Source organism: Plectropomus leopardus, chromosome 11 (assembly GCF_026936395.1).
Source record: "Plectropomus leopardus strain MGB_pleo_1.0 chromosome 11, ASM2693639v1, whole genome shotgun sequence".
NCBI classification, from domain to species: domain Eukaryota; kingdom Metazoa; phylum Chordata; class Actinopteri; order Perciformes; family Serranidae; genus Plectropomus; species Plectropomus leopardus.
The window spans coordinates 17723030-17748535 of record NC_142186.1 but is presented as its reverse complement, the minus strand read 5'-3'; the positions used below and the strand labels follow the sequence as shown (position 1 = coordinate 17748535).

At 37.8% G+C, this 25506-nt stretch overlaps 3 protein-coding genes across 5 annotated transcripts; 1 reads left to right on the top strand and 2 right to left on the bottom strand.

The window, feature by feature from the left end:
* Positions 1–1061, bottom strand: tyrobp (transmembrane immune signaling adaptor TYROBP). The gene is made up of 5 exons (XM_088084135.1): positions 935–1061; positions 827–847; positions 588–731; positions 439–506; positions 1–327 (listed from the first exon to the last, which is right to left on the bottom strand). Exons 1-5 carry the CDS (start codon positions 1059–1061, stop codon positions 271–273), a joined length of 417 nt encoding a protein of 138 aa, XP_087940261.1. The 3' UTR covers positions 1–270.
* On the bottom strand, positions 1041–12927 carry hcst (hematopoietic cell signal transducer). 2 transcript variants are annotated; one of them, XM_088084137.1, is made up of 7 exons: positions 12788–12927; positions 5227–5332; positions 4644–4720; positions 4432–4452; positions 4099–4233; positions 3340–3393; positions 1041–1180 (listed from the first exon to the last, which is right to left on the bottom strand). In XM_088084137.1, the coding sequence occupies exons 3-6, from the start codon at positions 4687–4689 to the stop codon at positions 3350–3352; spliced, it is 246 nt and encodes an 81-aa protein (XP_087940263.1). In that variant the 5' UTR covers positions 4690–4720; positions 5227–5332; positions 12788–12927; the 3' UTR covers positions 1041–1180; positions 3340–3349. The 2 variants fall into 2 exon arrangements, with proteins under 2 accessions (XP_087940263.1, XP_087940262.1); XM_088084136.1 differs by lacking the exon at positions 1041–1180 and having other exon boundaries at positions 3226–3393.
* Positions 9466–23966, top strand: nfkbid (nuclear factor of kappa light polypeptide gene enhancer in B-cells inhibitor, delta). Of its 2 annotated transcripts, none has more exons than XM_042489629.2 (12): positions 9466–9572; positions 15847–15983; positions 16087–16120; positions 17348–17535; positions 17638–17819; positions 18302–18407; positions 18522–18668; positions 18779–18830; positions 18985–19142; positions 20527–20643; positions 20771–20935; positions 21049–23966. In XM_042489629.2, the coding sequence occupies exons 1-12, from the start codon at positions 9557–9559 to the stop codon at positions 21118–21120; spliced, it is 1374 nt and encodes a 457-aa protein (XP_042345563.1). In that variant the 5' UTR covers positions 9466–9556; the 3' UTR covers positions 21121–23966. The 2 variants fall into 2 exon arrangements, with proteins under 2 accessions (XP_042345563.1, XP_042345562.1); XM_042489628.2 differs by having other exon boundaries at positions 17635–17819.
* Positions 23967–25506: the final 1540 nt, after the last annotated feature.

Sequence of the window (25506 nt, the reverse complement as noted above, 5' to 3'; positions counted from 1 at the left end):
TTTTTATGTCCTTGGTTTTAAATAGTTTAATTTACAATCAGTTAAATACGAATACATACTTGAAAACAGCTTAAGATTTACAAGAAAACAATAATGTGATACAATGAACATCACATCCAGCATAAATGTTATATTAGTTACATGCAAAATACACTGTGCGTTATTATCTATAATTCTGTGGGAATATGCTGTAAGTGGAAAAACAGGATGTGTGTAGAAGAGCGTGTGGTTTTATCCAGATATAGCTTGCGTTTTTATAGTTCTATTGTTTCATTTCCGAAAGTGCCGAAGTTCACTGTACACATCTGACTGGACTCCATGCAACTCCTACAAAAAAATTCAAAACAATTCATAGTGGAAACACAAATAGTATTTAGATATAGCCTCAACAAATTTCATATTTAGCATATTCGAGGTTTAAATAAAGTCCTGCATTACCTGGTAGGGAGATTCTGTGACCTCTGTTGCCATTTTCTTTGATACTGATGATGGCAGACTTCTTTTACCTGTAAATTGGGGTCAAAAAGTTACTACCCAACCACCCATGCACAAATGTCAGCAGCAATACACACAAAGTTTGAGCTCACCATCATGAGAATCCCATTCCCTCCTCCTCTTGTGGTGAGTCGCAAAGCAGAACACAGAAACAGCAATGAAGATGGTCAAGAGGATATCAGAGGCAATGATGCCGATTACAGAGCCCATATTTATCAGGTAGCATGAGCCACAGTCTGTGAGAGAGTGAAGATACAGTGTCATGACACAAACACACAACATCATATTCCAACATCCCATAAGAGGAGACGATTGGAGGGCAGCTACTTACCTTGCTGTCCCTCTGTAGATCCTGAAAGACAGAGAGTAATAAAACCTCAGACCAAAACAACAGGTGAGAGACTGCAAACTCTCCACTACAATAATTCTAAATACTCACCAAACATTGAACCCACAATACAGAGAGCGTCAGACATCTTCTTTATGTTGTTTTCTGATGAAGGAGGAAATGAGACAGGTTGAGGGTCCTTCTGTGCTCTTTCAAATGTCTGCGTTGTCGCACCCATAAACAAGTGGTTGAAAGCCAGACGTGGGAGGGTTCACAGATGAAGAACTGTCCACAGGCGATACTGGCAGCGGTGTGAGGGCTGTCAGCATGTGACTGTGTAAAGGAGGAGGGAGTCCACTGCGAGAAGAGGAAGCAGTAATGTCACATTCATGTGAGGATTGCATGCATAAAAACAGAAAACTTCCACTCTGTCACATTTCATCATGAGGATTCAGGCCTCATTTTGGGGGGCTTTTTAACAGTATGTTCATTCTTCAAATAAGCATGTCCACATGATGCATATAAGGATCTGTATACAGTTAGGTCAGTTTCATTACACCTGCAGTTTCTGCTGAAATGCATGCGATCGAATCTACAAAGGGAGCATTTCCTCATGACCTGTGGTTTAGAGCAGGCGGTTGGCCACAGTGACTGTTTACTAGTCCGTGAACCATGGCTTAAGCACAAGTTTATCTTTAATGATGATGTCCTGTCAGCAAAATGAAAGCACACCTTCATTTCACTTTTGTTTCTGTCAAGGAGACAAAGTAATTACTTCAGATGATTTAAAAAATCTATGTGTATGTCATGCGTACTTAACATACACAACAACAACCGTAATAAAATTGTTTATTAATATAGCAAAGTGCTGCACATTGTTAAACTAAAAAGATGGTTAATAAAAGTAAACATTAACTAAACAGAGCCACCTGTAAATTCATTCAATTAAGATATGATTTAAGGCAATGTAAGAAAAGACCACTTTTGTGCAAACCTGAGTTTCTCAAACATGTTGCTGCAAAAGCTAAGTGCCTCAATAACAGAGAATTATCCCCTCTCGTTATCAAACTTTATGAGAAAAGTCAAAATACCCATAATAATTTGTAAAATGTTAGAATGAATATATATTAGAAAAAGAGCTACATTATGTTTTTTCTTTTTACATATAAATGTCCTGCATTACTAAGGCATAGTTAAGCCTTTTTAACAACCCAAAGGCCAGCAGCATGCCCCTAGGTGAAAATTGAATGAAATTTGTTTAGTATGTTTTAGAAAACAAAAAGGTGAGATGTAATTGCTGATAGAGACAATTTGTAGGAGTTGGTATCATCCACTAAACAGTAAAAGAAATGGATAAACAATGAAATTGGTCACACTAGAATTTAACAGTGAGACACTTCACAGATTATGAGCTAGACGAGATTAAAGAGATTTTTCCTGTCTCAACCAACAGCTGGCATCTACATATAGTGCATTTCAAAAGCTGCTTGTAAGTCCAATAGTAAAGAATAGATCAGTTGCTTCTGTGCAATTACAAGCTCAAGGGGAATTCCTCATGCACAACCACCCTGTAACAACTTCCCAAATGTGTGAAAGTAAGAACAGACACTTTCCAATCCAATCCGTTGGCAGGCCTCTTTAAAAATTACCACTGCAGAAACTGAGACAACACGGTGCATGTGTAGAGATCAGACAGATATTACAGAGATATTTAATTGGCTTTGGTCAACAGCAACTTTATATGTCACTGAAATGCCAGACAGCAGATTAACCACAGTATCACCTCAGCACACAGCGAGACTCGACATCATCTGCCTCGAATTTAATCAGGTCTCCTGTGTTAGTCACACAGTTTAGACGTCTCTTCAGTACAGTGAGGCTAAAAGATGAAAAGAAGTACTTTTGAAAAAAAAACTTCCAAAAGCATTCATGAACCAACAAAATACACAGAATTGCACAAAAATAGTACTAATATAATTCTACTACCGTTGTTTTTTTTAAAAACTTATTTTATTAATGTGCTTAAGATTAAATTTTTATTTCAGAAACATTTCACTCAATGCATTGTCAGCTGAGAGGTTTGTCAGATTCTACAACATAAAAGCCTTCGATAATGGAAATATTTACATAAAATCTCCACGGTCTGTTTAAATACAATACAGTGCTACCAAAATTGAACTGCAGGGGGTGCTGCACGGTGTTTTTACAGTCAACATGAGTTGAGTTGAGTTTTGTTTTAACTGACTGACACAACTTCCATTTATTAGGCATCGCAAAAATAACTCCAAGCAGTTTGCTGGAGAGCACACACTGATGTGATGTGAAGGGCTCTTTGTAAAGTTTTCGAAAGCTTTTATACGGGACATTGAACAACTAATGCATTCACGGGCATTTGAAATGTAGACATTCTACTCGTGTTTATTGCAAATGAGTTTAATATAAGAACAGCTTTTAATATAGTTTTTTGAAAAAAAACAGATTTAAAAAATGTAACATCATCTCATATTGTACTGCACCATCTTTGGATTAGCTCTTGCAGTTGGCGCGGACATTCATATACACTTTGTTAGCTGTGAAGAGATGAGACATGAATAAAGAGAGAATTTAGTATTTGACAACAGCGCACTACCAAATTCACATAACATAATCAGTACGTGAGATGAACATAGTGATATTGTAGACTGCACGGACTCTTGGCACACTAACTTTAGGTCTAGTGTGTAAAATTTAGTGGCATCTAGCAGTGAGATTGCAGACTTAAAACTTCTCCCATGTGCAAAGCATGTAGGAGAGCTAAAGAGGCCAATGGGAAAACTCGAATGGCCCTTTCTACGGCCAGCGTTGGATTTGTCCGCTCTGGGATACTTTTGAACATGACAGACTCTGTGGAAGAGTACCCACTCTGTACGTAGATACAAGGCAACAAAAACAAAACAGTTCTTATTTTTAGGTGATTAGAAACTAATGAAAACAGGATTATGAATATTTATTCAATTTCTGCCAATAGATGCCTCCAAATCCTACACACTGGACCTTTATATAAAAGAAAAAAAAAGCTAAAAAGTTTCACAAATGTAAATGTAAATGCAAAAAACTAATAATAATAATTATTATTATGATAATAATAATAATAATAAAATCTTGTCCTCAAAAAGAAAAGCTGTCACAATATAAACAGGCATGCGCAGATGTGAAATGCCAATAAACTTTATCATTTACTGTAACACACAACATTGCAGATATATGCACAATGAAAAAATGACTCCTCTCCTCACCATTTTCTATCTTCTGACGGCGAAAGCTGGCACATCGGTAGGTGATAACAACAATGACGAGGGTCAGCAGCACATCGGCACAGATGATGCCTGCTATTGTCCCTGGCTCAATCCTGTAGCAAGACACAGTGCTCTCTGGCAAACACAAACAGAAAGTAAATGAGGCAGGCAGACAGAAAAGAGTGGGATGCAGGATGTGAACTGACTGGAGCCTGACTGGAAAAAATGATTCATCAGATGCTTTGCTCTGCATTTGTGTTGCTTGTTTTCTTAATAAAGACATGAATAAAATTGCATTTCAAGGTTGTGTGGATCTTCTTTTTTTCTACGTACCTGTGAGCGCCACACTCAGGTCTTAGAGAAAGGAGAGAAACAAACATGCAAACATGAAATTCAGATTTTTTTGCTATTGATGCCATGCATCAACACCTCTGTCAGTTATGTTTCCGTTGTGCAAAATGTTTGCGGCGTCAGCTTCCTGTTTAAGACCACCTTAATATCTGCGTGTGTGTGAAAGGAGGGGAAAGCTATGAAAAAGTACTTACTGCACAGAAAACAAAGGACAACGATAAAGCTTCTGTTGTAAGCCATCGTCAAGCTTGTCACCTCAGTCGTGAGCTTTCTGAAAGACATAGAGAACAAACTTTACCGTGTGCTACATGCTCTAAAATGTAGAAATACTTTCAATACACAGACACATTGTGTTATAATTTCATATCCTTCACGTCATTGTATTTGAGTTCGGTATCAAAGTTAAAAAAAAAAAGTGTTTGAGTCCGTTGGTTTGACCTTGTTATTTGCAGTACTGCATAACAACTCCTGTATCACAATGAGTCACAAGCTTCTGCGTTTGACAAAAAGACATAAGAAAAATAAAATAGAAAAGACAAACTTTTAAATGAGCGCTCCATAATCACAAAAATGTCATAAAAAAAGAATAAGCTCTGTCAACTGTATTTTATGTCTAAAAATCTGTATCCACATTTGTGTAAAACAAACTAGATTTTCTGATGTATATCTTTATTCCGACACTACATACAAAACTACCTGGATGTAACTTGACAGACATTAAATGGTTAAAAATTGGGATGAGGAAGAGAAAGTCAGTATGGATAAGGATCCTCTTACCTGCTCTCTGCTGCTGATCTGCTGTCTGGAGTACAAAAGATGATGTGACTCTAGTTTCCCATTGGTCGTCACTTTTGAGGGCTGACGTCACATTTTCTTCCTGCCTCTGCTGGGCAGAAACACTGCCTGTTTGTTTTTGTTTAAGCGGTTAGCAGATTTTGTTAATTGGTGATAAAGGAGAGAGGAAAAATGATTATAGAATGCACTTAAAAGTACCCAAAATATTTGTTTTGCACTTTGTGATCCAGATAACTACACATAATGACATTTTTTGTAAAAGTGACAATACCACAGTGTATAAATACTCTCTACTTTTATGCAACATTTTCTTCCTTTTCTGCATCACTTTATGATGTAAATGTCCTTCATTTTATCAGAATAAAAGTATATATTATGTATTATATTTTGTATTAATATTCTAAATCTGAAAAGTAACTAAAGCTGTTAAATAAATGTAGTTAAGTAAAAAGTACAATATTTGCCTCTAAAATGCAGAAGTTAAAATAAAGTAATGGAGAAGAAGTAGTAGAAAGTAGCATAAAATGGAAAAACACAAGTATCGTACAAATATCTTCGAAACTGTGCTTAAGTACAGTACTTGAGTAAATGTACTTAGTTACATTCCACCACTGCAAGTTACAGACATTAACAATTAAAAGACTGTGAACAATTAAAGCAAATTGTTGCACACTCATTCAGACAAACACACAACCACACAGTACATGGTTGTCACACAGCTGCATCTTCTACCTTTGTAAGTTAGGAATACCAACAAATCTAGGAACAAAAAAAAAGTATAGGGACCCTTGTATCTACTGGCCTGGGAATGGCTACCCCCCCCCCTTTTTTTTTTCTGCAACAAACAAACAAACAAACAAACGAACAAAACACTATTGTCAGGAGATTGTGTTATCATTATGAAACAGGATGCTTATTATCAGATACACTCAAGGATTTATGCTTTTATCAGACACAAGCATTTTGCCTTAATTCCTTCATCCAGACGGTCAACCTGTCAGTTTGTCAATCCTCAACAGGGCAGTTAACTTGTGTTTTTAATCATCAGGTGGTTGCAACTTTGGGACAACACAGATCACTTTATTTGTGTGAGTCCTCCTCAATTTCATTTTTAGATTGGCAGTCTTGAAATAAGACTGATCCTGACACGTTGTGACAGCAGGTGGAGCTGTAAGGCTTCAACAGACAGAGTGCATCACTGCGGATTGAAATGCAAAAAGAAGTTTCATTCTCTTTTGTTCTTCATATCTCTGGGTCAGTGCCATGTAAATACTGCAGACTAAACTGGGCCCAGATGGGGGCGCTATAAAAAAACATATAACAGCTAAAAAACCTTATTCCTGGATTGTTTCCCTGTTAGTATTGTCAATGTCTTTAGAACAAAATATATACGTCACATCCACCCAGGGATACAAACGACCCTAGTACATGCATAAATAAATATATCCAGGAATCCAGTGAGATACTGAGTTCAAATGAAGAGAGTAAAACTTTCAAAATTCTTTGAAAAGTAGCTACACAATTTTATTCTCAACCATATGGGCCAGGTACAGTAAAAATGGCTCGTAAATCATAGTAGCCAACAGCAATTTTGTTCTATAAAGTATATATATAATTGATCACTACACTGTGCTGCAAAGTCATTTTTTTCTTTTATTATTCCTGTGTTTGTCTTCCTTCCTTTAATCTGTTTCTATTACCTATATTAAAGATAACCACAAGGTAATGAGAAGAGATGAGGATTTAAGATTGTGTTATTCATTTAGAAGTCACTAGACTAACCTCCTTAACATGTCAGATAGTGGTGGAATATGCATTTACTCAAGTACGACACTTAAGTACAATTTTGAGGCACTTACTCAAGTTTTATTTTATCTTATGCTACTTTCTACTTCTGCTCTGCTACATTGTGGAAGCAAATATTGTACTTTTTTCTACTACATTTATTTAAAAGCTTAAAATAGCAGTCACTTTACAGATTCAGATAGTTAATAAAAAAAAAGGAAAACTTAATCGGCATAGCACACCAACAGATGTGTCAGTTGACTAATGATTAATGATTAACTGCACACATACTCACCCTTTGCAACATAGGTTGAATATATAGTTTAAGTTCAACTAATTTATTCAGAAAATATGTAGGTTTAGTCATGAGTATCCTCTATGGAGAAACATCTCGGCTACAGAATAAATGAAACAACTGAACGGCTGAATCTTAATTAATAAGCTGTTAAATGTTACAAATTAAGTGGACTGGCGGACTAAATAAAGTGTTACCAAGGTGAATTAATTAAGGTATATTATTTTGATTTGAAGTTATCTAGCAGTAAACAAAAGAGTTTAAAAGAGCTCCACTGTTATCAGGTGCAATATTAAAGCTTTGAACTCATTAATGCACCAATAATTACAACGGAGTAATATAATTACTACAATGGGGTATTTTTCATAATGTGCACTTTACTGTTGGCACTTAAAGTATATTTTAATGCTAAGACTTTTGTAGTTTTACTTAAGTAAGATTATGAATGCAGTTCCTGTTCCTCTGTAGTTCTACTTTTACTTAAGTAAAAGATGTGAATATGTTTTTCACCTATGATGTTTTTAAGTTATGTCTCCTTTAGATGTCTGTGGTCCTCTGGCCATTTGTCTGTTTTTTGGAATTTGTCTAAGACTTAAAGGAAAGCAGCTTTAAGTTTCTGATGTTAAACTTTGAAACAAACTGAGAACCTGTGGCTGTCAGAACTTGTCAAAGTTTCAAGATTTTCGAAAAGTAAATCCCAGGACAATTACTTTCACCTTTTAAATAACAGTTTAGAATTTCTTATCTGGCTATACAACTTTCTTCAATTTACTTATAAGTCTTTACTCTTGGCTGCCTTTTATTTTACATTTTGCCAATGTGTTATTTTTACTATTATGCCATTACATTTCTTCACATATCTATGTTGTTATGTTATTTGGAAATGCTCTATGGAGCTGTTAGACAGTAAAATGTTTAGTCATTTGGTAAAAAGAAATTAATCATTGTGTTCCAATATGATATTTTGATGTTGATGTTTTTTTATGGGTGACACAGAGCTTCCTGTAAGGCTGTGTCTTTATGAGTTCCTGAAAGAAAAAAAACATTTCACTAAACACAATCTGTGAACCAAATGAACGACACAAAGCTATAATCTATCAAAATAAAAAAAAACAGGAGTGGAACCTACTGATATCACATTGATTGACAGGTATATTCCAAAAATGGAAAATACATAGTTTAGGCTGTGTGAACATTTGTGATAGCATGGGATGAAATATATTTTCACAAAATGTTGACTTTTCACTGAGTAAGTCAAAGTTTTCATTAATAATATGTACGAAAATCTTCCCTTTGGAATGAATATAAAAAGGCTATTTGGACCATTTCCCAATTAATAAATAAATACATGTATCTATTAAACTATTGTGTTTAGTTTTGTGTTGTTTTATTAGTGGTGTTTCTTTTATAAAGAAACAGAAATATTGAAGCTAGAGATGTATTCACTTTGTGTCACGCCACAAAGTCAATCACAATTATTCGAGTCATTTCGAGGCACCCTATTTGTTCACTTCTATTACTTACATCTTTAGATTTCAGAAGTATAAAGTGTACTTTGCACTCTGTCACATTTACCTGACGACTAAAGTTACAAGTTACTTTAATGAACTTTTTACTTACAGACTAATATTAACATAAACGTGATCATTTTTATAAAATATGATACATTATTGTAGATTAAACCAAACAATTCATGCGTTTAATTTATAGTTTAGTTTATAATGTTAGTTATAGTTTGTAGCCTGGACCAGCTACATCATTAAAACTTGCATCAGTGTAACATTTAATATAGTAATAATGTACAGATGGGAGCCATTCTGCATAATAACATTTAATACTTAAACACAATTTGCTGATAAATTCTTGCGCGCTTTCCAATAGATAACATTTTGATTTTTAGTTACATTATGATAATTCTAATGAGGTCATTCAAACACGTCTGTAATTTATATACTCATACTAGTTCTTGTTTAGAGAGCGAATAAGTGTTTATCACATCACATTTCATGTGGTGGTTTGCCGTTCTGGTGACTGTGTGGCTTCCCCTCTATGCTACAGAGGGCGTGGAGCACAGCTGGGGGCGGTGATGGGGAACAACGTGCTCTGTGTGTACAAGTGATAAGACAACAAGCCAGACAGACTTCAGGAGAACACAACACCACAGACGTTTTGAACAGACCGGCGACTGAGAGGACGACCTGTTGAAGATTTCATAGCAAAACAGTTTCTGACATGCACTTTGATAAATGTGAGTACTTTTAATTTGTTATTTATTAACAGATTACAGGTGTTATCACAGGCGTTTCTGTATTTTTATTGAATGCAACTTGAATTATTGAATGGTGAATAGTTGGATATGGTTGAATGGTTTGATAGTAATTTGGACAACTTTTACTTTTTAAGTGACTGTCACTGGGCAACATACTTGTTTTCAACCTTCATTTATGTGTTATTGTGATTGCGGATACATTGTGATGATTTAAACTTTGTGTTTATGAGCCTACAACATGACAGACATATATACCTCCATCCTAAACACATTTAGATTTCGTTTTGACTTTATTTTTATTGCTTGGATCCTGTATCTACCTAAAGTAAGCCTCCTTAAACTGTAAACTTGAGTTTAGACAGTTAGTCTATGTTTTCTAGCCAACAGGGCAACATGTATTTTAGATTAACCACATCTCTGCTTGAGCTGAGTGATAATTTCAAGCACTATCCTTTCTCTCGGTTTTCACTGAATGACGACATAGTTCTGGCGAATCCAAGACTCAGGACATCATTTGGGGAAACCCTGATGCACCTCCACCCCTGCGCACTTGTTTTCATTTCCCCTTTTTGATTAATGCCAGACAAGCAAACAGCATGACGTGACAACATAACTTTCTTTGTTTGTGCCTCTCTTCACCACGGGCCTGAGCGATTGCATGTTTTGTCGTGCTCGCTAGCTTCTGTTAAACCACAAAATGAGGAAATTGGCTCTATGCTGCTTCTTTCTTTTTCTGTGGCGCTAAAAGAGAAAGGTCGTCGGAATCCCCAACCTCCCACGCACATGACTCAATGTCCAGGGGTTTCCACAACTCCTATTTGAATAAAGCACAGAGAATAGCCCAGGGCAGTGCGGGGGCAGTCTGTGCAAACCCCAAATATATATACAGCATATGTGGGCTAAGCTATCCTGTATCTCAGAGAACCCATTTTAAACCATTCCCTCACTCAGAGTTTCTCTCACTGTAAACTGTTACTTTAATCATCTGGTGATTTACTGTTTAATATGTTGCAGCATTACATCATCTGTAAAAAAGAAAAAGGTGGCCTTTTGTTGTAAAGATCAAATGAGTCAGGATTGAGTAACTTATAGTGACACCTTCTGATCCTGAAAATGAAAGTTGGAGTCACTAAAATGTACGGACTGATAAGGTGACCTTTATTATCTGGTGGGGGCACACAGTGGCACAAGGCCTCATTGTTTAGGAACAGGTTTTTCAGTTGGAAGTGGAAGTGTTGTATTCGAGAGACAGAAAAGTCAACTAAAATCTAAACTCTGTGAGCTCTCTTCTCGCTCTCACGGGTGGAATTTGCATATTTTGTTTCCGAAAGTACACCCTCTTTGTGTTTGCTCTGGAGAATAGAGCTGTCTTGTCCCTGTGCGGCACACCACAGCGGTTTAAAAGAAAATGACAAAAAGAACATGTCTCTTCTTCTTCTGCTCTGCCTCCCAGACATGTAAGTGCAATAGAAAGCACAAGACGACTACACGTGTCAAGGTGACGTGCCTGTATCACACCAAAGGCAGGAAGATGTGGTTTGTGTCAGCGTAACGGAGCGAGACAGGAAGATGTCATAGAAAATAAGCAGTGGCAATCCCATGCTAAAGGTTTTCTGATGAATCTGTCTGGTTTTACACGGCCGCACAATCTGTGTTCCTAATGGAGGAGGTTTCTCAGAGCTTTATCTCTGTGCGCCGGTTCCACACACATGGGGTGGAAATATCACTTTATCTTTCATGTGTGGGGTGAAGTTTTTGAGGAAACAACCTGTGTGGTCATATCATCAGTTGGAAACATCTGAATTCTGTTTTGTAATATCCTTTGTTATTTTTCTCACCTGTTCAATGGAAATGATACTTTTTTTTTATCAGTTAGGGGGAAAATATACTCATAGTATAATTGATTTGATAATGATGTAATGTTGTCGGAAGAGCAGCAGAAAAATGATACCATGGAGAAAGTGAGCAGGTAGTATTATCCTGATGTTATTATCTAACTCTGAGCATTTGCTCAGCCTTGCTTTACTTAAAGTCTTAGCTTGAAACCGGATTTAAATCTTATTTCTATGGTCTAACAGTCTACATTTGTTGTATTTAGTTTGAATAAGTCACTGTTTTAATAAAGCCAAATCATTGTTAATGAGATAGAAAGTTGAATCGTAGTTGTTCCTCACTGTGAGTGAACAGAAAACTATCTCTTGCGGACACAGAGAGGCTATCTATAATCTACATTATTATCTATTCTATCATTCATTTTCTACTTGATATATGATGTGATTAATAACCACAAAGAGAGAGAGGTTGTCAACATAATTAAAAGGCTTTTCCTCCCTATTGATTAAACCAGTTTGTAGACATTTGGTGTTCTGAAAGGATTGATAAGTTTGGTAGGTTTTTTGAATGAGGGATAAAGGTGTTTTCAGAGCTGAAACAAACAGTGTTTTTATAAATAAGGCAACTATTCTGATGATCAATTAATGAGTTTAGTAATGTAAAAAATACTAAACACTAAACATTGTCTTGGTTCAGCCTCTCCAATGTAAGAATTTGCAGCTCTGCTCTGTTTTATAGAATTGCTAATTTAATATATGAGTTTTTCACTTTTGGTTCATCAAATATAGGCCAATAGGCCAATAAACAATCAGTTATTTCAATAATTGCTAAAAGAATCAGCAACAATGAAATAATCATGGATTGCCTCCTAAAATCCAAACCCTAGACCTCCCATCTGATTTGGTCAGACCCAAATGTTGACTCAAAGGCTACGGACTTGAGCAGATCAATGTAAGATCAATATAAAAAAATATTCATCACCCAAAGTGATTCATGTCTAAACTGTTGATCTTAGATATCTATCACATCTAAACAAAATATATTACCAAATATACGTTTTGTGTGCACCGCCAGCTACTCTGTCATGAATTGACGTTTTTATCCAGTTTTAAAGCCTTTCCTTATACTACACTTTTAGACCCTGTCTGTTTCACAATCACATTTGGACGAGGTCGTAGTTTCTTTCACTCTCCAACGTTTGGCTCTTCATTTTATTTGGCCTACTGGACCCTCTGGACGGTTTGTTTTTAGCCTGGTGGCTAGGCGAGCCGGTCGCTTTCATTTAAGCTTTTAAACTTCTACAGACAAACTGCCAGTCTGATGGCAGAGTGTGGACCCGAGTGTCGGTCATGCCACCTTACCGTTTAAAGGCTGAAATAAAGCACCTCTGGTCTGGAAGCTGAGCTCAAGCAGAAAGAAAGGCCAAGTCCTCCATGAAGTCCTCCGCTCTCCGCGGGTTGCTGAAGGAGGCCGTCAGGAGAAGCTCCGGAGGTCCCACTCGTCCGGAGTCAGGGAACTCCTCCGCTGTGTGAGCCGCCGCCTCGCTGCAGCCGTCCCCGGCAAAGAACCACCATCCACGGCCGGTGACTCGCATGTCAATTCCGTTGACGTTGGTGTTCGGTAATTCCCTCGTGAGGCCGGCCCACGGCAAAGCAGCTGTTCACCTGCAACGCAACCCCACCGCGCGACTCTGATCGTGGGAGATTCCATAGTCCGAAATTTCAGGATGTTCTCGGTGAAGACCTACTGTTTTTCCTGGTGCAACAGTTCAGGACATAATCAACAAAATCCCCGAGATTCTGCCTCACCACCCAGAGCTGAAGAAGCTCCATGTGGGAACAAACGACATCTCAAAACAACAGTCTGAGTTACTAAAAGTGGATTTCATCCACCTGTTGAAGTCCCGCAGGCGCAGAAGTGCCGCGCGTCTCTGGCCCGTCCCTGGCCCGTCCCCACTCTTGGCCGAGGGTCGCGTCGTTTCTCTCTCGCATGTTATTTTTACAAACCTGGCTGTCCTCTGCCTGCAGGGAACATGGTGTGACTTTCATTGACAATTTTAACTTGTTTTGGGAGCAAAGACAGCTCGACTGAAGGGATGGCCTTTACCCAAGCACAGCTGGCTCCCGCATTTTAAGAGCAAACTTGTCACTGTCTACAACACTCACATGCTCCACCGCTCACTCACCATTTCCGGCCAGACCACGCCCTCGCAGGTTACCAGTCCGGTACTTGGATGTGGTCCATGGTCCGAACCCTTATAAGATCAATTAAACCTATTTGTCCTCTTCTTATAGCAGGCAAGGACCCGCTACTTTAGCCCCCCCCCCCCATTTAAATTACTGATAACACTGGCTCATGTCCTAAGAGTTTATATAATGTAAATGAAATTCAGATGAAAAAGCAGCCTCTAGATTAGCATGAGGAGGAGACTGCCCCTATACAGCCCTTGCTTGTCACACATCCTGAGGTCAAGTTGCATCAGTGTGCTAGTATTCAGTCTGCTGAGCTGGGTACTGATGGTCTCACTCTTGTTCTGAACTTTAAAGCCTGTAATGGTCTGAGGATAGTTAACATAAATGCCAGGAGCCTTTTACCAAAGATAGATCTCTTGAGAATCTGGGTTAGAAACACGGGCCCAGACATTATTGTAATATCAGAGTCCTGGTTAAATAATGATGTTTCTGACTCAGATGTTAATCTTTCTGATTACTGCATTTTTAGAGCGGATAGAGTTAAACAAGGTGGTGGAGTGGCTATTTATGTCAGGAACAATTTAAGTACTTCCGTAAAAATCTCCACCTCTGTCCCTGGTCAGTTTGAGCTATTAGCCAACAGCATTAGGCTGGGTCAGCGTTGTTGCCCTCTGCTTATTGTAGGCTCATATTTTTCCGTCCTCTGCTTGTCCAGATGTCCCAAATAATTCATCTGAGCTTTTAATTTCTCTAATTAAACCTCTGAAGCAATAATTTTAGGAGATTTTAATCTTGATTGGATGCCTCCCACTTCTGCTTTTTTTACATGATATACTGTATGTCAGTGATCTATCTCTTATAAATCTCATCCCAGATGCAGACCAAGCACTTCAGTGTTAATCACAGCCTGCTTCTGAATATAGTGGCCTTGCTAGGTTTTGATAAGGCATCCCTTAAGCCAGTGTGTTAATGTTGCAGGTCTAAATTCAGAGTTTTTAGGATTAAAAAATGGTGTGCCACAGGGTTCAATTTAGGCCCATTGTTGTTTACACTGTATATAAAATATATCCGTGCCATTTTTATGCTGATGACACAGTTCTTAATGCTTGTGTGCAATCTATGGAAGAAGCTGTATCAAGCCTCCAATGTGCATTGAACAATGTGCAGAAATCCCTAAAAAAATCTAAAACTAAATTGATGTTATTTACAAGGTGAAAGAGCTGTGATCAAGATGCATTCGCCAGTCGTACCCAGAATGGGGGCCCAAATTAAACATGTGACAGAATACAAATTCAATACAAATATTCATATCAGGCTAGATGAAAAGCTTTCATTTAAAACACATGTACTTGAACTTACCAAAAAGGTAAGAATTAAACTAGGTGCACTGTACAAAATTTGTTCATGTTTCTCTTAAGAAAATATGAAAACAATTGTTCAATCAACCATAATGGCAGTTGTGGATTATGGGGATATTGTGTATATGCATGCATCCCAATCCACACTGAGGTCACTTGATACAGTTTTTCACAGTTCCCTACATTTTATTACTGGCGATGTTTTTAGATTTATCGGAATTTGGGCTGGTCTTCTCTCACCGAAAAACAGGAGAAACGCCTCCTTTTTGTTCATCAATCATTACTCAGATAGTTACCCCCCTACCTCACCTCTTTTAAAAATTAAACCCTCTTCTAATTACACACGCTCACAGGAATTTTTATCCCTTGAAACTCCTCAGATCAGTACTGAGCTTGGTAAATAACCTTTAGTTTTTTTGCACCAAATAAATGGAACAAGTTACAAGAGATATTAAAATTAGATAGGTACGTATCTGTAAATCATTTTAAGTGTTTGCTAAATAATATACCTATTGTCCAGTGCTCCCGCTTTGGTTAATTCACGTACTAATCGCTATTTATTGATACTGTCTTTTCTTCTGTTGTGTTGTAATGCATTTCTTCACTGGTTGCAGATTTGTTTGCTATTTAATCTGTTTCATCCATTTACTGATTTTATTGCAATGTGTGACATTTGATAGCCATTGCTTCTAGTTGTTTTTGTTTTTGTTTAATTTGTTGCTATTGTATGTTGTATATCCCTTTGGCCCACTGAATGCGATTTTAGGGCATTGTTGTAAAAGAGCTTAATGCTCACTCAATTGTCCCTGAATAAACAAAGTTGATGATGATGAAATAGTCATTCATTTTGACATTTTTCTTCTTTTTCAGCACCAAAAGAGAAGCCGTGTTGCACTCTGCCCACAGTGAAGAAACTCTTGGAGCAGAAAAGAAGGCGTGAGACATCGTCTGTGCAACCTTCCTGCTCCACAGCCAGTACAAGTCCTGCCCCTCCCACTACTGTTACAGTAAGGCAGCACACAGATGGGATCAGCATCTTACTAAGTTTCATATCATAAAGATGTGATTGTTTATGATTTTTAAAAAAATGTTTTTCTTTCTTTCTCCCAGCAATTGTCCTCAGCAGAACCATTTACCTGTACAGGTGAGTCAACTTCTGCATAACTTTTAGAGGATAAATTTGGTGATATACAGCATGATGTAGCTTATTCCACTACACTTTAGAGCTCCATTGTGGCACTATAGTTTATTTCTAAGGAAATTCTACATACACTGTTTCCCCAGAAAAAAACACACTCTTTACTCCTAATTGAGAAGATTATTCAGCCTTTTTTATTACATTTTATTATTAAATATATTTTTGAGACCTGTTTATTATTATGAGTTATGGCTTGGGGCTACAGACTTGGTAAGGGGGTCAGAAAGTATATAGAAAGACTAACAATTACTGCAAAAATATTGACTTAATATCAACAGCTTTGGCCTTTTAAAGCAGCTACAAGGAGTTTTTAACTGGTTATGCTGTACTCTCAATTTAATACTTATGCCACCATATGTACTAAAAAGGTAAACAATATAATCTGTAAGAAGATATTTCTATACAGTTTTTCTTAATGCCTGTCCCCAGGTCTTATTCCCCCGAAATTCTTTATGTGACACAGACTGGACAAGCCTTTGTTTTAATTTCTCAGTTAAGTTTCACAGCCAGTTAAGAGGAAGCAGCCTTAGGTTATAAATAATAATAAATAATAAAAAAATAAAAATAATAAATATATTTAACATAAAGTTAAGTAGTTTAGGCTTAGAAAAGAAACATGGTGATGACATACTTTAAAATTTCAGTTGGTTTTATGCAGGTACTTTTTATTGTGAACAAGGTACGAGAACAATCTGTACAGTTCTTCTAACATAGCCACAAATCGATAAATTACCTCATTATTATGCATGGTGCAAACTGGTGTAAATAAATCAAAATAATATTCAAAAGGGGGTGCGTCCTTTTTTCACTTGCTTTCAAAACAAATTCATAAAAGATCAAATCCTTACAACACAAGATGGTGGTACTCATGGGAAATACATGTGCTCATTCCGGGAAATACTACTTCTTTAGTGGCCACTTGTCCATAATTAAGATTTATGTTTATGGCTTGGGGCTGAATGCCTCACACAGGAGAAAGTCACTCAAGTATTGACTATCTCATTATTGGTTTTTTTTGTATTTAAATGTGATTTGCTGATGTTAACAAAAATGTAGATTGAACATAACCAGCTTTATGATTTTAATTTTATCTTGACCACATTGTGAAACAGAGTTTAAATGTTACTGACTGAGTCATCAGTAACGAACAACAGTCTGTGCTCTCCATTCTAGGGGCATCAAGCAGCTACTCAGACATGGCAGTGAGCTTTGAGCAGTGGCCCCAAGCACCAGAGTCCGCACTTAGTTACTACACCAACCATCCAGGATCCAGCTACGCAGCCTACAGCCACCCAATGACACCTGATTACAGCACACAGCAGCAGGTCCCAACATTTGGAGACACAATATCTCAGCCATATGTAAGACAAGCCCATTTGTTATGGACTTTGAAATAAAATGTATGTATCTGCATCATACCATCATGATGGTTTGACCTTTGTGACCTTTATCCTTCTCAGCAGGAGTGCCCGATGACAGTTGCAGACCCCAACATGGCACCGTCTTGGTCACTTCTGGCTCCTGGTCAGGCCACACAGCTGAGTTTTGGTTCCTCGATGGACGCCACCAAGCTGGAGGAGGCCAGGATGCTGCTCAGCGGGATGGACTACAGCAGGGCCACTGGGCAGGATGAAGATGGAGACACGTGAGTACTTCTAAATGAGTGCAGGTACATGAAAATGTGGAGTGTGGTCTATATGGGTTTCAGTATAACTATAAGCAAGGCTCAAGAGAAAAAGAGTATAAATAGCTGCCAAAACAAAACTCTCATTTTTCTTTGATTGCTAGATTACACTGATAATAGACACACACACACTTCTGACATTACCATCTTGTGTGAATGCTCATATGTGAGTTCACAATTTATTTACTTCCGTATGAGTTTCGTTTTCAGTCACCAGCTAAAAGTGAGAGCCGCATATGCAGCTTGTTAATCCTAGAAAGATTAAGAAAACCAAAAGATATCAATGAGTCAGCTGATCATCATGCTCGATGATTAGAAAGTCAGATAAAACGAAGAGACAAATTCAACTGGGAAAAGGGAATAGTGTGAAATTGGTTGCGGGGATTACCACGATTTTCCAGCCTCGTTTAAAACTGATTTATCATGTGCTCTTGTTCTGTCAGCATCCTGCACATCTACACTGCCAAGGGGCTCAGGGAGTGTGCCTTTGCTGCTGCAGAGAGGCTGAGGGATGTTGGCAGGCTTGATGCCAAAGAACACAAGGGAAAGGTATGAACAAAAGAAATCTGCCAAAGTGTGAAAATTGCTCTTTTTATATCATAAACATTACCAAAGGATTATAATTTCTCAAAATAAAGCTGTATAATAAATGTGCCTGCGCAGACTGCTTTACTGGTGGCGGTGACAGCAAACCAGCCGGAGATTGTGCAAGATCTGCTTTCGTTTGGAGCTGACATCAATGCCTGTGATGTTAAGGGACAAACTGCCCTTCATCTGGCTGCTCACTATGGCTTGCCAGGGGTTCTGCAGGTAAAGCAGCAGTAATGCTACTGGATTACTTTGACATGACTATTATAGCAGGTCAGCAAAGTTAGCTATATCAAGCAGACCTTAACAATGATTCTTTTTTTTTTTTGCAGGCAATTCTGTCGAACAGGCCGGCTGTCAACCTAGAAGCCCGCAATTTCGAGGGTAATTTAATTTTATTACAATCCAAATGATTAACCAACTGAGAAGTTGTGTTAAATTAGACATGCATTCTTATTTGGACAATATTTTCTGCAGCAGTTCCAAAATATTGCATCATGAGAACCTTAATTCAAATGTTTCTTCTTCCTTACCTCAGGAATGACTCCTCTGCACTGTGCAGCCATTTCTCACAGTGTCACCATGAAGGCGCTGTCTAGCAGCGGGCTGGCAGATGTCAATCTCCAGACCAAAGCAACAGAGAAGCTCTCCTGTGTGCAGATGCTTCTCAACACAGGGGCATCCCTTCTCAGCCAGGTGCAGTGCAGCTCTCCCTTTTCTAAATGTTACAATTTGTTAAAAAAAAAGGCCAAATCCATTGATGTGTCACAATAGGTGAATAAATGGACAGATTAGCAGCCACAATCAGATAGTGAAGCATCAAAGTCTAATATGTGAAACCCTGATGCATGCAGCACAGACCCAGGGGTCCAAAGTGTTAGGCCCTCCCTGGCCTTCACCTGCAAACTGTCACTCGAAGAGGCACATACAAACCAGGAAGAGACTCAATATGACCTGAAAGACACAAAAAAGGAGAGCAAAGACACACACAAAATAAAAATACCCCTTTTCCACCATATTAGCTCAGGTTCTGTAAGTGGTTTCTTTCAGGACTCTTGGAAACTTGGTGCAATCTTGCAAACCAGCCTGCATTTTCACTTTTTTTGGTAAGAACCATTGAAATCAAGGATGTGTCATTAATGAAAGGTAGGTAACCTGCAAGCTTTTGTAATGTTATTACAAATATTCATTTTTGTCCAAAAAAACAAGGCTAACCAACTATGAATGACAGGAAGATATAAAATGTTATTACTTGCAAGACTCCATTTTCTCTTTCCAGCCTGTAGAATTAGGCACATCCCCTGTTGCTGTCATAATTAGAACTACGCTATTTTTTGGTTCCAGCTGGGAACCAACATTTCGTGTTCTGAACTGGTGGAAATGCTCTGAACGGTTCAAAATTAGGTGCACCAGTGCAGGCTCAATGTTGGTGGAAAAGGGGTAAAAGAGATGCAAATCAGCTGCAACAGACACAGATAATTACAATGATTACAAAAAGGGGCAAAACAATCAAAGGGGAACACAAAAATTGGCGACCCAAGGCCACTATAGAGACACAAAAGCCACAAAGAAATTATAAACAGCTGCAGAGACACACAGAGGCTCACAACAACTATAGAAAGGAACACAAAATGACCACAAAGTGACACAAGGCAACTAAAAAGAAACTCAAAAAGACCACAAAGGGACACAAAATGACTACAGAGAGATCCAAAACCACAGACAAATGCGTGAGGATTATGAAGAGATTGAAAACAACAACAAAAAGAGGCTAAACAACTATAAAGTCTGTGTGTCTTGTGCTTACATAGGAAAGGTGGTGGGGCCTTCTGCATGTCTGTGCCCAGGGGCCCATTGTGTCATAATCCGCCCATGCACTTAACCTTTAAGTCAGAATATTCAGTTGATAAGGGAAGTGCCCAAGTTTGATTTCACCATGATGATGTCACAGCACCAGCCATTTCCCCCAAAACTCTCTCATTTGTTTCTTCTTCCTCGTTTGACACTTAAATGTGTCAGTCTGACTCGTGGCTTCATTGTGTTTGTTTATTTAACATCATGTTCAATTCCCCATTTCCAGGAAATCAAAAGTAACAAGACTGTGCTGCACTTGGCTGTGAAAGAGGGTAACATTGAGCTGGTGACCTATCTGTTGAGGATTCCCCTGCCAAACATGAAAGACTTTGTCAACTTGAAAGTGAGTCTCACACTGACACAAACTCAGAACTGGATTTTTAACATGCATGTGTTAAAGAATGTATGTACATATATAAACAGCATATGAGTATAAACAGTCTGAGTCATGCAGCATTTTCCCCTTTTAGGCGCATGGTCACACAGCTTTACACATGGCAGCTGGTCTCCATGGTAACCCCCACCAGGAGGAGATCCTGCAGTTGCTGCTGCGCAGAGGCGCTGATCCCAGCATCCGCAACCTGGAAAACGACCAACCCGCTCACCTGCTGCAGAGCGGCCTCCAGGGAGAGCAGGTGAGCTACACAGCATTTTAACAGTCAGCCAAAACCAAAATGTTTAGCCCTGCTGTTTCTGTTTTTTATCAAGGGTAATTCATTATCACCTTAATTTATGTTCCATATTCTAGCTCAAGCTCATGCTGAAGAAAAGGAGTGCTTCCTCTCGTCGACGTATCGTGTCCTTGCAGGACCAGGAGTAATTTGTAAATCCCCACTTGTAATCCCCATTTGGAGGGAATGAGTCTTTAAGATGTTGCCTCTGTTAAGAAGGGGATTTATGGTTTATTGTTATGTTGCTTTGGGAGTCTCTGGCCTATATATTGTTAACAAACTACTTTGGGTTATTAATCTCTAGATATAATTCACATTGGATTAGACAAATGATGCTTTAATGCATAAAGCTTAAATTACCTGTGATTTAGTGTCTGTTAAAAATGCTTTATTTTTCTACACACAGGGTGAAGTATTGAGTGTAGAAGCATTTCATTCATATGTGATGACCTTCACTAAGCCTTTTCACAAATTGGCATTTGTGTCTAAAATTCTGATTATTAGAGGTATTTTAATTTATATTTTTGTTTTTGTCTAAATGTTTAGTTAACATTTTGAAATGAAAGCCTTTAAGACTGCAGTTGGTAACTTAAATGAGAATAACTTTTTGTCATATTTGCTGAAACAATCACTATATCTGCACAGTAGTACCTAAAACAGATGATCTGTGAAAGGATCATTTTCTTGCTTCTCCTCGCAGTGCTTCTAATGGCATTTGCTTAAAACTACCAAGGCACATTAAAACAACTATGCAGAGCTGAGGAGGCTCGAAAGCATCAATCATGTCCTGTGAACTGCAGGCAAACTGGGCAGTGCTGATCAAATATGAACAAGATTATGTTACTGTATTGTCTATTTCTCACCTCAAATGTTTTCTGAAACATATTTTAGTGTTTGTTTGACTGTAAAATGAGAAAGTCGGCTTGGCCAGTGCATGGGCGACATGGAAGGATAACTGAATTGAACTACTGGGCACAGGCCCAGGTGTCCAAAGTGTCAGAGGCCCCCTGGCCTTCCTTTGCAAAATGTCGCTCAAATTACAGACCAGGAAGAGACTTAAAAATACTACAAAGAGACATAAAATGCCCACAGATCCCTGCAAAGGAACTGCAAGGGACCAAAAATAACTGCAACAAAAGGGGTAAAACATCTGCAAAGAGACACAGACCAAAAAGGACTCAAAATCACCTGAAAGAAACACAAAACCACAAAAAGGTGCATAATAACTAAAGAAAGAACAAAACAAGGACAAAAAAAAGAGTCCTAACTAACACAAAGTCTGTGTGTCTTGTTCCTGTAGAGAAAGTGGTGGGGCCCCTTTTTTATATCTATGCCCAGAGGCCCATTCTCTCTTAATCCGCCCATGAGGGGTGGTGACTGGTTTTTGCTCAACTGTTGGCTCAACATGGCAGCATAGCAAACTTTCTCATTTTATAGTTAAACAGTACACTAAAATATGTTTCTGAAAACATTTAAAGCAAGAAACTGTCAACACACTGACAGAATCTTGCTCATATTTGATCAGCACTGCCTAGATTGTTTGACTGCAGTTCACAAGCAGTGACTGACATGATTGACAGCTGCGTTAAAGACTCCTTGGCTCTGATTGGTTTTTTAAAGTTTAAGTTTGGTGTATTCTTGCCATTATAAGCACTACGAAGAGGCAAAAGAATTTGATTTATTCACAGACCTGTTTTATTAACCATTTTGTGTGAGAGCTTCAAATATGGTAAAGGGTTATTTTTATGAAAACTAACTATAGCAAATAAAGCTTTAAACTAACAGAAATAAAGAGTATTAGTAATCTTAGCAGATTACTTCAACAGAAGGTAAAAAAACTGTTGTGGAAGATGCAGTGGTATTCATCTTCCTATAAGGCTACGCTCCCAGTTTAATGTTGATTTCTGTGAAATCGTTTGAATGACCTCCAGGACAATGTCCCTGAAACCCCTCTACTCCTCTTGCCAAAACCCCCCATCATGATAAGTTATCATATTGTTACACTGAGTGATGGTTTTGATTTCAGTCAACATATGTGCTTATGTTAAGAATGCATGTGTTCAAAAAATAAGAAGAACCCATCACATAATTTAACTTTCTTTCTGTATGCATCATACTTACGTGTGAGTAACATCAAGTACAATTTTTCTTTGTGGAAAAAGAAACTTGATTGTGTTTAAAGCTGTTATGTACTTGAAACTTAATTGTGACAAAGAATGTTCATATCACAGAGACATTATGTGAGTAAGTGCGGTGACAAATTGTCTGACTAACTGTACATTTTAGTCATGAGTCATCAATAAAAGTACAATAACACTGTATTTAAAGTTCCATCTGAATGTTTTGATGTTTGGGGCACCCTTTGAGCAGTCCCACTGACAAGTAGCCACAGAAATGAGCACAATGGAAAATACCACATCCCACTAGAAAGAGATGATGTGAAGAATTTTTGTTTTTTTAGCCCAATTCTACCAAGGTTTGCTGCCACCTTGACTGTAATATGAGTGATGAATAAGGTTAGAGCTGTCTGTCACTCATGTGTCATCTCTTTTACATTCCTTTAAAGTACGAAGCAAAAATCAGCTTCATGACTCAACATCATCTAATTTCTACTTTACATTTATGTCACTTGAGGTAATCTCAAGCAGCAAGTTTATTACAAAAAATGATAAAATCATATTCAGTAGATAAGACCTTTATTTGGAACAGTGGTCTCATTTTTCAGTTTTACTGGTAATACAGTACAATGTGTTATACCTTTTGCCTTTGATTTAAACAAAAGAAGTAACAACTAATAAACAAATACACAATTCATCCACAATAATATTGTTCAACGCAACTGTCTTTCAATCTTTATTAAGATACTGTGCTAGCTATTTTCCTAAATCATGTTATATTTGATCTATTGTATTTATCTGTTTCTTCATTATATTGTCAAGCTAAAAAAGCAGATGTCAACAAAAAAAAGAAAAATAAAGGTAATTGTTACAATTGATTAATGCATGCTGTCTTTTGTTCCAACCTGGAGATTTGGATTATAAATATTTAATCATGCTATTAATTGTATTGCTCTACAGGAGTACAATTAAAAGAAGGTTTGATTAAAAGTACCTTGTCAAGTTGCATGGTTGGGAGTATTTATTGTTTCTTTTTTTTAGTGTTTTTTTCTCTTCTTTTATTCCCAACTCACACAATTCTGAGCAATCTGTAGATATAGATTTTGCTCACATATTGTAAGACTTACTACAGAATTCAGTGGGAGGCTCAATGAAAGCAGGTCAGGATGTGTTGGAAAACCCTGTTTATCGATCATCCAGCTGGCAGAGGTATATTAGCCATAACAGGGATGGCCATAAACAACCAGTGTATGTGTGTGTAGTTGTTGTCGTGGTTCCCGTGAAGACCTCCTTCCCTTTCAAGTACTATATTTTCTATACAGTTTGAGGGGGCACTGGGGAAAAAAAAAGACACAAATCAGAGGGAATTGCAGAGAGAAAGTAAACAATATAATGATCCTAAACAGTAAAGCGAACTCACCATCTGTCTTTGGGATTTGGGTACCAGATGAGCTTGAACTGCAAACAGAAATAAGAAAATTAGTAAATATTTACATATTTTCAATTAATTAAAAATGACTGATTATAAAATATAGTTAGAAAACTGTGGCCACAACTACACCTTGGAACTTGATTTGATCTAAAGTACCCATTATCAGGCTCCAAAAACAGTTGAAGCCACAGCGATCTGAGGTGCAACTATATACCAATATGCAATTTTGTGTCTCAGCAGCTCTCGCCTCTCTTCTTGTCTTGCCATACAAGCGGCATGCGATAATCATCATATCACTGCCCACTCACTACCAACACATGAAGTGGGATGTATACATTTTTTTGAGCAAGCACTGAGATAAAGAAAACATCAAAGTGCTGCCCACAAGTGATTCGTCACACATTTAAAACTCTTTAATGTGTTGGGAGTGTTTTTTGGGTTGAGTATGCAGAACAAGGAAGGGATTATTCAGAGAAGAGGCATCCAGGGGCAGGGGGAGGAAAGGCTGTGGGAAACTCAGTTTTAGTCAAAAAACAATACTGAAACAGATTTGCACACTGGTGGGGTACCCCCTTCAAATCATACAGCATGCACAGGCGGATCATCCACTAAGCCTTGCACAACTCTTACTTGGAGGAGGATTTTACACATTTTGTGAATTTTTTACCTGTTTGAGGAATGATAGATTAGTTACAAAGTTATATATTTATGTGATGAAGCCTCTTTATTCAAGTGATACGGGAGAGAAGGTCTAAACTTACTGAGGGCTATAAAAATGCCAGAGAAAAACATGACTACAGCGAGGACAACCCCGGTGGTCCGCAATGTCTCATAATCTATAAGGGACAAAATCGAATGTGACTTTACGATGAACTCAAAACAGTCATACTAAATATCATGTTTAACATGGTGCTTTTGATTTTTGAAAGAAGTAGACGATGAATAACTTACCGTAATCAAAGTCACTTCTGTCTGGAAACATTGTT

Bases quoted from the DNA above. Each gene is read 5' to 3' on its own strand.
- tyrobp (XM_088084135.1), bottom strand. From the start codon at position 1,061: ATGGGTGCGACAACGCAGACATTTGAAAGAGCACAGAAGGACCCTCAA. The intron at 848-934 runs GTGAGTATTTAG...TCTGTCTTTCAG, and splicing joins TATTGTGGGTTCAATGTTTG to GATCTACAGAGGGACAGCAA. The intron at 328-438 runs GTAATGCAGGAC...ATTTTTTTGTAG, and splicing joins TCACAGAATCTCCCTACCAG to GAGTTGCATGGAGTCCAGTC.
- hcst (XM_088084137.1), bottom strand. From the start codon at position 4,689: ATGGCTTACAACAGAAGCTTTATCGTTGTCCTTTGTTTTCTGTGCA. The intron at 4,234-4,431 runs GTACGTAGAAAA...TGTGTTTGCCAG, and splicing joins CCTGAGTGTGGCGCTCACAG to AGAGCACTGTGTCTTGCTAC. The intron at 3,394-4,098 runs GTGAGGAGAGGA...ATCTCTTCACAG, and splicing joins CCGTCAGAAGATAGAAAATG to CTAACAAAGTGTATATGAAT.
- nfkbid (XM_042489628.2), top strand. The intron at 15,984-16,086 runs GTAAGGCAGCAC...TCTTTCTCCCAG, and splicing joins CCCCTCCCACTACTGTTACA to CAATTGTCCTCAGCAGAACC. The intron at 16,121-17,347 runs GTGAGTCAACTT...TCTCCATTCTAG, and splicing joins AGAACCATTTACCTGTACAG to GGGCATCAAGCAGCTACTCA.